The 16,500-nt window shown below is 35.4% G+C and overlaps 1 protein-coding gene across 3 annotated transcripts in view; it reads right to left on the bottom strand.

The window, feature by feature from the left end:
• The window catches only part of wcy (WW domain-containing adapter protein with coiled-coil wacky), a 257,173-nt gene that overhangs the window by 22,782 nt on the left and 217,891 nt on the right, over positions 1–16,500 (bottom strand). For all 3 annotated transcript variants that reach the window (XM_090413481.1, XM_090413500.1, XM_090413489.1), the window contains 2 exons: positions 15,268–15,451; positions 6,941–7,068 (listed from right to left, as the gene is read on the bottom strand). In XM_090413481.1, the coding sequence (XP_090269607.1) occupies positions 6,941–7,068; positions 15,268–15,451 (312 nt within the window). The remainder of the gene's footprint in view (positions 1–6,940; positions 7,069–15,267; positions 15,452–16,500) is intronic.

Here is a 16,500-nt window from a genome sequence, read left to right as displayed (position 1 = left end):
CACAAATAACTCAAATGTTTTTACAATTTAAAACAGAAATAAAATATAGAATTCAATTCCTCAAGATTTAAGCAAATGTCAGAAATGGTTACTAGCTCTCACAGCTAATAATAATCTCATTTCTATTGAGATGGGACAGGTTACATTTTTTTTTTATGTTGCTCCCGCCCATGAAGGTGCAAACTTATGGTACATTTTGCACTGTGAGTGGGTAAGGATTTATTTTTTTCTATTTTTATCAATTATATATATATTTTTTGTATTTTTAATCGAATTTTAATATAGTCCAGAAACTCTGCTCTAGAAGCCAAACATGGAACTTTTTCGAGCCACTTCAGGCTTCCAAATAAGTGGGGGTGGTGGTCTCGCACTGCGTGATAAAATTCATCTCCCGCCTAAAGACAATCACAGCAATCCATGCCCATGCAGGATTTGAACACACAGCCTGTTAGTTGGGTAACCCACACAACCAAACAAGCCAGCTACATATTATCAGCAAAATGTTGGAAGTTTATTTTTCACTTGGTTAAACTATAATAAATTTAGTTTAATCCTTTATCCAAGTGTAAGCAAACAAAGTTTGCGCCTGAAAATATCTTGAGGAAAGAGGTAAGGTAGTGCAACACCAGGCAACTTCGAGCAAAGGTGGACCAAACTCTCATCACTCCTTGTCTCAGAATCTCCTATAATGCAGAGCACATCTCCTTGCAGACATGTATACTGCTATGCATTATGGGAAGGGCCACTACCCAGACTGGTTTCAACCTTTATTGAGGTCTAGTCAGTGGGAGGCAGACCCAAACGTGGAGATACTAAGGCAGAAGTAATAGGAGAGGTCATATTTACCTATAGGAGTTGCCAACCGGTGTACCACCTTATTATTGAATTACTCTAGATTTAGAGAAAGATGTTGGAAGTTTATTTTTCACTTGGTTAGACTATAATAAATTTAGTTTAATCCTTTATACAAGTGTAAGCAAACAAAGTTTGCGCCTGAAAATATCTTCAGGACTGAGGTAAGGTAGTGCAACACCACTGACAAGACCTCAATAAAGGTTGAAACCCGTCTGGGTAGTAGCCCTTCCCTTAATGCATAGCAGTATACATGTCCGAAAGGAGATGTGCTTTGCATTATGGGAGATACTGAGACAAGGAGTGATGAGAGCTTGGTCCACCTTTGCTCGGAGTTCCCTGGTGTTGCACTACCTTACCTCAGTCCTGAAGATATTTTCAGGTGCAAACTTTGTTTGTTTACACTTAGATAAAGGATTAAACTAAATTTATTATAATTTTCAGCAAAGATGGCAGATTAAATATGAAAATAGATAACAGAATAAGTAACTGATATTAGCCAAGATAGTCTTCAAATTGCTTTTAACTTACAGATCTAAGAAAAGGGTTAGAAATAAAATGGTTGAAAAAAGATTAGGAACTATACATGGGAGTTTTGATAACTTATGTGCAGAAACTCAAAAGAATGTCTACATAATAGAGTATGTAGAAGAAATCTGCTCTCCTAACTAGGAGAAATTAAGATAACGAACAGATGATATTAATAATATAATCATAATAAATATGAAGATGTTAAAAAGAAACTTGATGTTGCTAGAATTCAAGATGTGTAAGCCAGTGGTTAAATACTAAACGAATAAGCTCTGGGGCCATTTAAGTAAGGATCATAAATGTGAGACTATTGCTAGATTGTCAGTATATTTTTTAAAATTGTATTTATTTATTTATTCTGGTGGAGTTTGTTTAGACCCTTCCCCTTTAATATGTATTAATCCATTTATCCACTCTGATGCTAACCGAATACCCTGATATGAAGAACTTGCACCTAAGGTCTGTACCTCTGCACATGTTATACACCCCAAACCACTGTCCTTACAAAATAACCAATTGTATTTATCTTTGAATGCGATCCACTGGTCGAGTGTCCAGCAAGTCGACAAATCTTTCCTTTCGTTCAACATATTAATATTATCGCATTGCAACTGATAGGAATTTTGTGTTTCTGTGGATTCGTTACAGACCTCTTTCTCTTCAGAAACTACACAAACTGTCATTACAAACTTGTTTTGTATTATCACTGTCATCCGAGCTATTTTTCCATTTAAAGAAGGTACCAATGTACTTATCTATAGTTGAAATACTGTACTTACTTGAATATAACTCGCCCTCGCATACTTACACCCCTGATTTTACTTTTTGAAAAAACAAATTAAAAAGTTTTGCATATATCTTGCATGAAAAAAGCTGAAACACGTTCACGTTGGGTGATAGTACCTTGCTCCTCATGGTAAACAACACCCTCCCCAATAGCCACTATACTGCAGAGGCAAGAAAATTGTACAATTTCAACACGATGGTCCATACACTAAAGTCGTAGTAACATGTTGAAGCTAGAGAGATTCAATGTGGACACCCTGTAGTTAGCTTGTGAAGCTGTACTACCTAAACAACTGTCAAAGAGATTCACTATCTCCATGTGGTCTGTGACAAATGACTAGTCGTTTTGATGAAACGGGACTGTAACATGTTGAAGCTAGAGAGGTCCAATGTGGACACCCTGTATTTAGCTCGTGAAGCTGTACTACTTAAACAACTGTCAAAGAAATTCACTATCTCCATATGGTCTGTGACGAATGATTAGTCGTTTTGATGAAACGGGATTGTTGGGAGTTAGACCTGGCAGAGATTGCAAACCAATCAGTTCATAACAAATGAATGAAGTTGCTAATGTCACTGTGGAGCAGGAACCAATACCGTTGGTTCCTGCACCTGCAGGACTTTGACTGGCTAAAGTGAATGCCAGTCAAATTTTAAAGTCCTGCTGGTGTAGAATTTTTCAGACAGTTGTGTATGCCATATCCATGTGTCTTGATATAGTACGTGCTATATCAAGCATCCAACTCCACTCAAGTGCACGTGCACTTGCTTGAGTGGAGTTGGATGCTGCATGGCCGTGGATGATTTTGTGGGGAGATAAGGTGCACTTTCAACTGAACAAAACTGTGAATAACCACAATTCCCAGGTATGAGCTACTCAAAACCAAATAAAATCCAACAAATTCCATTGAATTCACCCAAAGTTACTGTCTAATGCAGATTTACAGCTTTGTTTATAATTGGACCATTCTTCTTCGAGGACATTCACCAGCCGGGTCCTGTGAATTTCTCCATTACCAACGAGAGGTATTGCAAAATGATAAACAATTTTGTTGTGCCACAGCTACAGCAGCACTAGTGCATGGATTCAGTCATTTCCATGCAGGATGGGGGGCCTCCACACATCAGTCTATCTGTATAGAAGGGTCTTCGAGAACATTTCACAGAAGCCAGAGTGATGTATGGCCACCTCATTCACCTGATCTGACCTCTTGTGACACCTGGCTCCAGGGATTTCTCGAAGACAGAGGTTTATCAGGATCACCCTAATAACTTGCCAGTGCTGTAAGAGAGCATAACACAGAATGCAAGCAACTTCACTCTCGACCAGCTGTGTTCTGCTGTTGAACAGTACAGCCCATGAATGCATAAAGGAAGTGAATAAAACCGTGTTCTTTATGTTTGTGTCACTTTTCCCCTTCTTACACACACACACACACACACACACACACACACACACACACACACACACACACACACACACAGAAAAATTACTACATCTACATTCAGTACACCATGCAGTGCCTCCCTGGTGGCGAATTTTGGACCCCCCCCCCCCCCCAGATATTGCTTCCACATGATACAATGTATTCCTGCAAAAGTTTGCAGTATCTGGATCACTGGGTGGTGCTCCACAAGGCATTAAACAGGGATACTTTTGATTAAAGCATTACCCTGTATTATGTAACTGTTGTCGAGTACACTCGGGCTAACATCTGACGAACGAGATATTTGCCTGACTGGTGAGCCGCCACAAAATTTTTCAAGCCCTGATTACGTAGTACTATCCTGATATGTAGCCTTGAGGATACATATCAGGAATTGATGATGATGTGACCTCATATGTGAGGTCACATCATCATCAAAAAAAAAGTGAGTGAAGTACAGATAAAGTAGAAGTTTGGCTGCAATTTAGAATGGCTACTTTACTGATGTTTTTATTAGTGGTACTGCTGCTGTTATGGTATTACTTAAATTTCTTGGGGGGGGGGGGGGATTTATAAATGGAATAAACACTGAACTGTGAAGAGATGCAGCTGCTGTTTGTTTTTAACAGGCTTAGTGGAAATTAGAGGAATGTTGGATGATACTGTGGAATTTAACTATGAAAGTATTCATAGTTAAAAAGTCTGTGAGAAAGGATCATATTAGCCTAACTGCCCTCTTCTGAATAGCATCAAAATTTTTATTTTTAAGAAGGTCCTTGGTGCACTACCTCAAACATGAGAATGGAAATTCTAAGGTTTCATGGTTCTGGTATTTTTATGGGATTAGTAGCTGAACAAGTGTAAAGTAGTGTTAGTGCCTTGAATAGAAAAGAAATGGCACATGTTCATGCTCCGTCTCATCAGTGTTATACACACACCTGCTCAAATAAATTACATTTCCTGCATTGACTGACTCATTTTGAAAGAAGCATGTTAATATGTTGGATGATTCATATGATCTCTCCATTGGAAAATACAAAGGATACTATTGTAATTCTCGTGGAACTAGAGCTAATCCAAGCTAAATTTCTTCCTGATATCACAGCCCTATTTCAGTTCACAATGAACTCAGGCTATTTTGTTTGGCAATGAAAATTCTACAAACAAATAGAGGGAACAGCCATAGGTTCTCCACTCTCCCCACCCTTGGCCAACTTTTATATGGAGACTTTTGAAGAGAAAGCGTTAAACTCTGCCCCACAAAAACCAACCGTTTGGCTTCGCTATATAGATGATGTATTCGCTATTTGGCCACATGGCACTCCTCTCCTTCTTAACACACTTAAACAACCAACACCCCAGAATCAAATTCACCCTGGAAGAGGAAAAAAACAACTGCATTCCTTCCTTTCTTAGACACACTAGTCACCCGCCAGCCTGATGGAACCTTGGTTTTCTCGGTATATAGAAAACCATACAGGCAGATACATTCACCAACAATCCTCCTCACAACAATATGGAGTCATTAAGACACTACACAACAGGGCTAAACTTATCTGCTCGAATGACAATGCCCTAACCACAGAACTAAACCACATTCTCAACACTTTCTCAGCCAATGGCTACCCCCCCCCCCAAATCCAAAAAATATTGAAACCAGTAAACCACCCACTCCCCTGCCTCACAACAAGGATTACTCTAAATCCATCACCATACTCTACATCCGAGTCTTGCTGACCATACGCTAGATACCTGCCATAGAATACAGTGGAAGAAAGCCAGGATAATACACCGTAGCAAATACAGATACGAAAGGCTTTTCATGGAATCAGCTTCAGCCCTAAGAAACGATCCAAACCTCAACAAATTTGGCTGCATGAGACTTCCTCAAATTTGGGAAACCTACATCAGAAGACCTTCAGCCCAATCGCCCAAGAATACCAACATTGCCCGCTAGAGGGCACAATCAGGACTTTAGGAGAAATAATAGCTTCCTACTTCTTCCTCACTTACTGTTTTGTTGTGCCTGCATGTACGTGTCTTGTACTTAAGTTCTTGAAAATGGCAACGTGACGTTGCCGAAATATTGAAATATATTAAAATTTATTTTAATGTATATCCTAGTACGTTGTAATTTCCTTAAATTATATAGTGAAAATAAAGGATACTAAGTTTTTTTGCTAATAAGCATCAAAGACTGTTACACATGTTTACACCATGCAATGCATATATGTTTGGAACTGCACTTGCATAAAGATATCACTTGAAAATAAAATGCCAAAAAAGGCATAAAAAGCCAAATACTTTTATAAAACTTTTATAGTAACCAATGCCGGATTTAGGAGCAGGCTGACCAGGACCTTAGTTTTAGCACCACCTGCCTGTGGTGCTAAAACTAAGGCCGGCACTAGGGCCTTAGAGTCTGCACTCCATCCAAAAATAATGAAAAAAATTATTCACAAATTTCAAATTAAAAAAAATCACAATTTACTTCCAGAAAACATCAATTTGTGTTAGAAACTTTAAAATTTTTAAAAGCAACCAATTTGCAGAATACAGTTCCAAATACGTGGGTCGCATTGAGAATTCTGCTGACAATTCCTATAATGGTAGCAACAGCTGAAAGAAGTTTTAGCAAATTAAAACGTATTCAAAACATATTTGTAATCGACAATGGGGAGTGAGTGATTAAATTCTTTAGCCTTATTATCCATTGAAAATGCTGTTGCTCAGAAAATAGACATTATTCTTTCACTAAAGCTTTTGCAGATTTAAAATCCAGAAAAAAATATATCTAAATTATAATTGATTAAATTAAAATTACAGTGTAAAATCAATAATTTTTGTTTGTAATCATTTTTATTTGTTTCTTTTTTTTTATGTACTATATCTGATAATAATGAATAAATAAAAATGATAAGTAGAAATAATGAAGTTATGAAATTATTAATAATTTGAAAAAATACTCATACTTATAATCAGAAAGCACTTAAGAATAATAATAAAAAAAAAAAAACTTAGAGGCATCACACACGGAGTCTGCCTGGGGCGCAAAAATATCTTGGTCTGGTATTTATAGTAACATATATCAGAGTATCCAAAAGCTAAGAGTTAGGTTACATTGTTTTGGATTATGGCTGTATATGTGTGTTTCATTGGGTGATTTGCTTGTTTTGCAGGATGAAACATGTTTCTGAGAGAAAAATCCCTGCCACCTTCATATGCAGAAGCTATGGTGACAGTGAAGTTTCTAATAAGGATAACACCTATACTTATATAAATGGGAATAAAAAACTATATAAATACACACACATCGCTATACATATATAATAATCGCAGCATACTTCTGTTCCTGTAATGTGGCCTGAATTTCTGCTAATCTTACAAGAGATCTTGCCATCTTCAGTTCTGCTGATACTTGTGTACAATTTAAGCTACCTATATTATGAGCTTCTTCACTATAACGGCTAGCCTGAAAAGAAAGGAAAATTTATTTTTATGAATGAAATACTTTTATTAATCACTTTAAGGGGTATAGGCATAGAACTTTGCCTATATCCCTTAAAGCTGTCTTATCAAAAAAAGAGAATGTTTTTTTTTGAAAAAATAAAAATAAGAAACTCATAAAAATTTGTATAGCTAGGACTTGCTTATTTTCAATAAAATGAAGTTATTTTATTTTATCTAGCTATTTAAGAGAATATTTCTGCATAGAAGAAATTCTTCTTAATGCTATCACTACTTGATCTTTTAATTTATCTATTTAACAGTAATGTTCAAGGGTGGAAGTTCCACTCTGATATTACTCCTTGAGAAAGCTCAAGAGTCTTGTGACAGTTACTATGATGGGTATTTACAAGCAATGCTGCACAAAGGAGCTATCCCTTTGTGAATCACCTTTGTGCTTATGGCATATGACATAAGGAGTACTTTTTTTACTCCTATATAGAAGTAAATTTTTAGGGTTAATTTTGTTTTATTCCTATATAGCATGTGTTCATTTTTGTGCTTATGGAAAGATGTTTCAAGCAGGAATGCTCCTAAATGGAGCCCCCCCCCCCACTGATTTTGGAGATTTGTCAATCCTTATAAATAAAGAAGGCAACATTCTGCATGCAATATATTAATGTCTGATCATCAAAATGAGAAAAGATGATATATTTGTAGGTAACCCTGATTTTTTCTGTTTTCTTGTTATTTATTCAAGTGCAATGGTATCCTTACTAGTTTGAGGGCTCTTCATAAACTTGAGGATAATACTCATTTGCAAATGAAGGGATAATTTATTGCCAAAGTTCCCCACCTACCAAGAAGCTATGAATGGATGACCACTATCTGGAAAGCAACGATTGTGCTCAGAAGGTGAATGCCAAAGCCATCCTAGCACCATAGCAAGGTTTGGGCCCATGTACATGAACCATGAGAAGAACACTTAGTGCAACACTGCTGACCCTTGCAAGCCCACTAGCATGGCTAGGCCATTGAGGAATGCCAGTCTTGCTGAAACAGGTTCAAAGTAGTACAACACTACTAGAACTCATTTTTCCAGATGTTCATAGGCAGAACCACATGGCAAACAGAACAGAGTGTGGGATCCCGATAATGGTGGTCTGCAAAATAGGACAATACAAAAAGGCTCAGGAGAAGTAAAGTATGGGCAAAGATGAAGAGTGCCAGTACCATTACCGGGAGATATGGTCCTCTCCACCATGAAAAGATGCCTGACATGGAGGATTATAAATGTAGTGTTTTGAGCAGCTTTTCTCTTTGCACTTTGTCATATTCCTTTTGCCTATCTATGTATATGTTCATTGGGCATCCACAGATGCTGTATGGTCACTCCGATGCTCCACCGAGCATCGAGTGACCATACCACACCAGGCTTCGCCATGTAGTTCTGTAGTTTGCTTTTCTGGAGACCTCAACTCTCTGAAGATAATCACTCCACACACACATCATTCATCAGAGAAAGGATGGTCTACCCTCTTCCTCTTTTTCCAGGACTTTAAGTCTCTGACTGTTGTTTTCAGCCATTCCTAACCTTCTTCTGATGTCTTCTGAACAGCAATTCTTCACATTAATAATGGATTCCTTTCACCAAGGATCTTTATTTTCAAAACTTAAATACAGATCCATGTTATATTTCCATAATTTCCCGACCATCTGTCTTAAAGTGAAAATCTGATCCTGACAGCCCCTTTCACCTTGAAGCTTTTTCATGTGTATGTTTCTCTCAATTTTTCTGACCTCTTCTCAAGAAGGCTTCCATAAATTGTCCAAGAACCTTCAGTAGGGAATATAATGCCTTTTATTTTATTTTATTTTTTCAAATAGATGGATACTATGTGATCTACTCCAACTACCAGGAAGTAAACTTTCTAACTAGGCCTTTTCAATTATTCAGTTGGGCCTCTACAAAACATTTATACCCTCATATTTGAGCATTTCAAGTTTCTGATTATTATTATTTTTTAACTTCAAATACTGACACGTACTCCTGCTTGCATTCCTCTTGAATATCTTCTACTACTGGTCTGTCATTGCTTGTTTCATTTAACAGTTTTTGAAACTAATTAATGGCAACATCTAAAATATCTTTACTTTCAGTTTTCAGTCATCTTTTTAACATGGTTGCCACACATGAAAGTTTTTTTTGTAAACCTATAGTACATATGTACTGTGGGTGCAGTAAAGATTTTTTTTTAATATTAATTTTTTTATGTAGTCCAGAAACTCTGCTTTAGAGATCTAACATGAAATTCATCTCCCCAATAAAACAATCACAAACATTAATGCCCATCTGTTGGTTGGAGAGCAGATATACTAACTACTTGGCCAACTAGGAATGCTAGATTTCTTTTACAGTACTCTTTTCTAAACTTTTTCAATAGCCTCCAGAACATTCTGCCACTTGTTGATATTCACTTCTATATTCTTACAAGTCTTCCTGTGAGAGCTACTTTTACACACTGATTTGTTTTCTTACATTTTTCTCTGTATTCTCTCACTGTATATGCAGATCAACTTACAGGGAATTTTCAGAATGAATGTTTCTTCTTTTTCCAGGACTGCGACTAACTTCCCGAGTTCTGATTTTTCCATCCTTGCACATGACGATACATTCTCGCTGGCTGAATCAATCAGTATTTTCTTAACAGACTACTAGTAAATATCCTTTTTAAAATGTTTCTACTTATTTTTATTTTCAATATGAAATTTATTTTAAATTTAATGTAAATTATTTTATGTAAATTTAATGTAAATAGGAAGTGATTTCCACTTCCTATTTACAATCCCCTGTATATTCTTGTGTCCTGAACCAGTGTGAAGATATCACTATCAAAATTTGAGTCAGTGATTTACCTGCATTTAGAATTTAACCAAATCTATGAAGCCAATCCATCGATGGTATATGTATCAAGTGATGGTATAATTAATTTAGAGAAACTGGCAATGTTAAGCAACTTAAGTATAACCTGAGGACTTGGATAGAAAAGAAACAATTTGCTATCCAACCTTTGATTTCATTGCAAGAGACTTAATGAAGTAAAAAAAAAAAACGAATACTTAAAACTTTACATTTATTAAAACTAAATATTTCTCCTATGTAACACTAGTATGTTCAAAGCCAACACAATAATCAATAAACCATTAAGGAATAATAAAATTGTCAGCGACATAATTATGCTAAAATTATCAAGTAATCTTCCTCTAAAAAATAAAAATAAATAAATAATACAAATAAACAATATATATATATATATATTGTTTATTGTTAGCAAATTTAAAAGAAATATGATGAAGTGCTATTTAATATGCTTTTAAAGTTCACTAATCCTGGCATTCTGTGACAGAATTAGTGACCAAGACTCATCACATCTCATTTCATTTCAGTAGACTGACAATTTTGCCAAAATAATTAGGACCAAATGGGCATGAATTTCTGAAAACACAAGGTCAGATCACAAATGTGCTTTATTTCTATGGAAGGAAGTTGGTTTCTCGAAAAAAAAAAGGAATTTTTTAATGATAGGAACTTTTTCAGAAATACCTTTGACATAGGCAACAAATAGTCAGCATGACACTCCCAAAAAAGTGTGGAATTGTCTTTTTCTCTTTTCAGCAAATAGTAAATTTGAATGCATCAATAAATATGCTGATTATATCATATAAAAAATCCACACATAGCCAGATGATAAACAAACAATGAAACAACACTAAATAAAAGACTGGGGAAGTATCTCTCTGTAAAATAACCAAATTCTAACAGTATTGTGACTTTTCAGGTGGAATATTCTCCACTTTGGGATTTAGCCAACCAAATTGTATTCTTATTGGTTAAACCAAAATACAAAATGATGGTACAATATGACAGAATTTCATGCTGGCTGGGGGGTGTCACCCAGTTAAACAAGGCCCCAGTTGTTTTCTCCCAGGAACCAGGGCAAACAGCGAAAAGTCAGCTACTGGAACAAATCTGAAAACATACCCCAACTCAACATCACCAGAATTAAAGATCGGTACTATCAACATAAGAAGCCTGAATGGCAAAGAAATGGAGCTAGCTGAGGAATTAGATAAGTACCAGATTGACATAACAGGGGTGACTAAAACAAAAAAGACAAAAACCGGCGAGATATTTTTGCGCAATAAATACAAAATGTTATATTCAGGCAATGACAATCAAGGAAAAGAAGGAGTAGCCATAGTATTGAACACAAAATATGAGGCTAATCTTCGTGTATGGCAGGCAGTCTCAAGTAGAAGTAATGTGGGCAAATATGAGAATGGGGAACTGGAAAATGAGACTTGTTTGTGCCTATTGTCCCACAGAAGGTTCTACTAAGGTAGAAGTGGAGGAATTTTTTGAGGCTTTAGAAAAAGCGACTGACACAATGAAAAAGGAAAAGTTGGCCCTTGTTGGGGATCTGAATAGCAGAGTAGGAAATGATTGTCAGACATACAAATATATTTTGGGAAAATTTGGAGAAAAGAGCAAAGCTAATAATAATGGCAAATATCTGTTGGATTTCTGCTCAGGACATGGACTGGTTATTACTAACACCATGTTCCAACATAAAAATGTGCACAAATTCACATGGAGAGAAGAGGCAAGGAATAAGAAAAGTCTCGTTGACTATGTTATTGTTAATAGTGATGTTATCTCCCTGGTGCAGGACACCAGAGTGTACAGAGGATTTGAAATTGAAAGTGATCACTATTTAGTCTTGAGCAGGATAAAACTGAATATCATATTGCAAAGAAGAACATGTAAGAACAAGTTTTAAAGCGAATAAAAGTCGAGCAACTCTCAGATGTGAACTTTGGACTAAAATACACAAACATTATTCAAAAAAAATGAAAGAGTTTCAGAACAGGAACCAAATCTTGGAGATTCAGTGGCAAGCCTTGAAGAAACCATGATTGATTCAAGCAGAGAGGCGTGTGGTGAGGTTGACTGCAAGGATAGAAAAATCAGGACTTCATGGTGGACAAGGGAAGTTAAAGAAGCAGTGAAGGAGAAGAAGAAAGCATATCAAAAGTTCCTGGCAAATAAGTCAGCTTGTGCTCTTAGAGAATACAGAGACAAATGTAAGAAAGCTAAACACTGTGTAAAATTAGCTAAACAAAAGTCATGGGATGACTTTGGCAAGAACATAGAAAATAAATATCAAGAAGGTAACAAAATATTCTGGAGGTTGTTGAAGAAGCTTAGGAATGGAGGAAAGAGTGCTGTAAAAGGAGTTAGAGATGATAAAGGTGATATGAAAACGGGAGAAAATGTCCTTCAAGTATGGAGTAATTACTTTGAAAAACTGCTAAATGAAACAAGCAGTGATGACAGCATGGTGGTAAAAAAAAACACTGACCAGGCATGCAGTCAGGAATACATATCCATACTTGAAGTAGAAAAAACCATCAAATGCTTGAAATGTGGAAAGGCAACAGGAGTAGATGATATTCGACCAGAAATGCTCAAGTATGGTGGTATAAAAGTCTTACAGTGTTACACCGCATAGTTCAGAATGCCTGGACAGAGGGACGAATTCCTGATGACTGGAGTAGAGCTCTCATAGTACCCATATATAAAAAGGGAAATAAAACTGAATGTGAGAATTACAGAGGTATTTCCCCATTGAGTGTTCCTGGTAAGATATATGCAAGTATACTTGAGAAACGGTTGAGAAGAATTGTGGAAGAAAAGCTTGGTGAAGAACAAGCTGGATTCAGGCCGAATAGAGGCTGTCAGGATCAGATCTTCACTTTACGACAAATAGTTGAGAAAGCATGGGAATATAACAAAGATTTGTATTTAAGTTTTGTCAATCTGGAAAAGGCATATGACAAGGTGCCAAGAGAGAAGCTATTCAATACGCTACAGTTATATGGTGTCAATGGGGCATTATATCAAGCAATACTTAGTCTTTATTTGAGTTGTAAGTCAGCAGTTAGAATTGAAGGAAGTACAGGAGGATGGTTTGATATTAAATCTGGTGTGAAACAAGGACGTACATTATCCTCTCTGTTATTATCTGTATGAATCACATTATGAAGGAAAGTGGTATTAAACATGATATCAAAATTGGAGATGTTAATGTCTGCTCTTTGCTTTATGCGGATGATGCTATGCTTCTAAATAAATCCACTACAAGTCTGCAAGATTCACTGACTAAATTGAATAACTGTTGTAATAGATATAGTATGAAGGTCAGCAATAAAAAGACAAAGACAATGAAATAGGCAGTACAACACATCACAATCAACAATAACATATGAGACAAATAAATGCATCTTTGATGTGCTAAGCTGATCAGACTAGTAAGAAAGGGTACAAAAACATGACATCATCCTCCCTCATCAAATTGCTACATGTATCCTCTAATAGTGTACAGGATACCATGATAATACATGTTTAATTTTACATTCTTAGCTTCTTATTAACAATTTTCTTCAAGATTAATCTGTTGCTCATCACATCGTTAGTACATCAAATCTTATATTTCAGTCTTATCTTGGTCTTTCCTCTGTTTTTATTTCCCCCCCCATCATCCTGATATCAAACACTTGTCTTGCAAACCTTATCTCTCTCCATCTATTTAAGTTACCATATCATATGTTAACATATTCTTGAATGTCACTGTTGTCAAGTTGCTTTCTAAAATTATTTTTAACATGATTTTGTCACAGATGCACAATCTGTTCATTCCCGATTTTTCTCAGAACTCTCATATGTTTGTAGCCTTAGATCAACACAAACATGGCACTTTGTAAAATTGCAACATGCCATGTAAGAAAGAAACCAACTTGAATATTAGTTGGAATATGACCAATATACCTATCAAGTGCAAGAAGTGTGGCTATCTTTTCTAAAGCACCTTGGATATAAGGAATGAAATCATGGTTTTCTTCTGAAGGAAACAGAGCACAGTGACCATAGTCCTTTATCATCTTATCAATGAAACAACTGCTAGAACCCACCTAAGAATCATTCATCACAGGATCCAGTTTATTTTTTAGGAGCCAGATAACAGCTGCCTCCAATATTTAAATCTTATTCTAAAGCAACAACAAATGGAAATCTCCACTTCTCTATATACAGAAAGAATATTAACCAATACTAGGGAGCATCTGAATGCTATGTTTCATCATGATTCAAGTAAAGAGTTATATACTATTAAATGTTTGGTTCAACAATCCCACATGTTGTATAGATACCTAACGGCTAAAGTAGTTGCCCACAGATTAGATGAAGGTGAATGGTAATTGTGCACAAGCCCCAATAAGAGAATTTCCATTCTTTATATCCAAGGCATTTCGGAAATACTGTCATTATGAGATATTTGCTTTATAGTGAATTTAGAAGTATATGTACATTTAGAAAAAAAATTCTCCCAAATTCACTATAGTGAGTCATATTATAACAAACTTTTCTGGTCCCTATGGTTTCACTCAGTGTCTACTGCATAAAAGTCAATGTTTGTTTGTTAGAAATCTGTACTTTTGGATCTATAATAAATTTTGCATGGTATTTTATATTTGAAATGAAAATAACAAATAACATGCAAAGCAAGAATGGACATCACATACCTCCTAATAAATACACAAAAAATAATTTTTGTTATTTCTGAAGCAAAAAGTTTTACTTTTAGGACAGGTTTTTTTTAGCCCACAAATCTAGTAGCACAATGTAAGCCATCATTATGAGATATATATATATATATATTTGGACAAAAGCACTGGTTAAATAAAATGGAGTTAACCATACTACTTAGAATTATATAACTGTATTATAATTCACATATCAGAAAATTTGACATTAACAATCACAAAAAATAGACATCTGAATACACTCTAGATTAGACAATGGACTACTATGGCTAGTTTAAATAAAATTTAATCACCTGGGTGATGTCAAATATCTTGTAAATATAACATACACAATAAAAATTTAACTGTCTACATGGATATCATTCATTCTTAGTTTCAACGCATTGTAACAGTGAAATAACATGCTTCAGATGGGGTGCAAATTTTGTATGATATGGATGACTGTAAAAGCCAACTCAGGACAAGCTAATGTAGCTTCTTAAGTTTCTTTAAGATGTTTTAAAAAGATTTCAAAATTCTTTGAAATTCAGTCTGATTATAAAATGAAACAAAGAATTTGTACCTGTCTTTCAGCATGATCAGCTTGCCAACCAGTTACATGAGAAATGAGATCTTCACAATAATAATTGGCCAAAGATGGAGTTAGGGATGGTAAAGAAGGTTTTAAAACTGCAGTTGCTAAGGAACTAGTTCCTGTACCTGTTAGACTGTGTAAGCTACTTATACTAGATGTGGGACTGCCTCGCCTGTAACAATAAAAGTTTAATAAAAAAAAGTCAATATAAGGACGAAAACAAACAATTATTATTTATTGTTAACATATACAATAATCTACTATTTATCTGACCACACTGGAAAGGCAATTTTCCTGTTCTGATAACTGAAGGGGTGGATAATTGAAGTACAATTACATGGTGCTGCTGTGTCAGAATTCAGTTGATATGCAACGGTCAGTTAACTGAAGAGTCATTGTTTTGAAGGATGGATAAATGGTAGATTATATAATAGAATATAAGTAATGTATTTATTCAATTTTTATAACTGATTCAGTATCAAATTTTATCAATATAGGAATGCTGAAAAGTAAAGCCTAGTACTTTTTTGTCAAGTAGATATTGGAGTAAAAAAATGAGTACTTTTAACTTTAATCTGTTAAATAAACTTTGATGATTAATTATTTCTCAACAATTACTTCTATATCCATAAACTTCTGCCAATGACCACAGCTTCACTGGTCATCTCAACTGTTCTATCAGAGGGAGTCAAGTCTAGACTGTATGGTGGGTAGTTTAAGACACTACAACTGAGCTGGTCTGGTTGGGTTTTGGATTTAATGGCACAAGGACAGCTAAGGTTACACTGCACCAAAGACATGTCTCAGCATTAGACCGAGCAATAAATAAATAAAGCATGGAACAGGTATAAAAATTAGTGTAGAAAAACAAAACAAACCAGGTGTTAAAAGTATGTATGCATGGTAAGTTGAAATGATAAAATTAATATATATAATATGTGCATAATTTATGTAATGATAAATATTAATGCTTTGTAAAAATTTAAAAATGGAAATAATATTTGATAAATCTAATAAACTCTCCCATATCAGTTCAGACATATGAATATGACTAAAATAGTGACTGTACCCATTGATGAAGTGATGGCAGTAAATTAAAATTTGAATAATGGTAATTCTGGTACCACAGAACTCGCACAAAGGCATGTCATCAATAGGAAGGAGTGTGTAAGATGACAATGATCTATGCAGAGCTGAGCATGAACAACTTCCTCTTTATGG

Source organism: Typopeltis vanoorti, chromosome 2 (genome assembly GCF_054136105.1).
Source record: "Typopeltis vanoorti isolate ZY-2024b chromosome 2, IOZ_Tvanoo_1.0, whole genome shotgun sequence".
NCBI classification, from domain to species: domain Eukaryota; kingdom Metazoa; phylum Arthropoda; class Arachnida; order Uropygi; family Thelyphonidae; genus Typopeltis; species Typopeltis vanoorti.
This window is presented reverse-complemented; position numbering and strand designations above follow the sequence as displayed.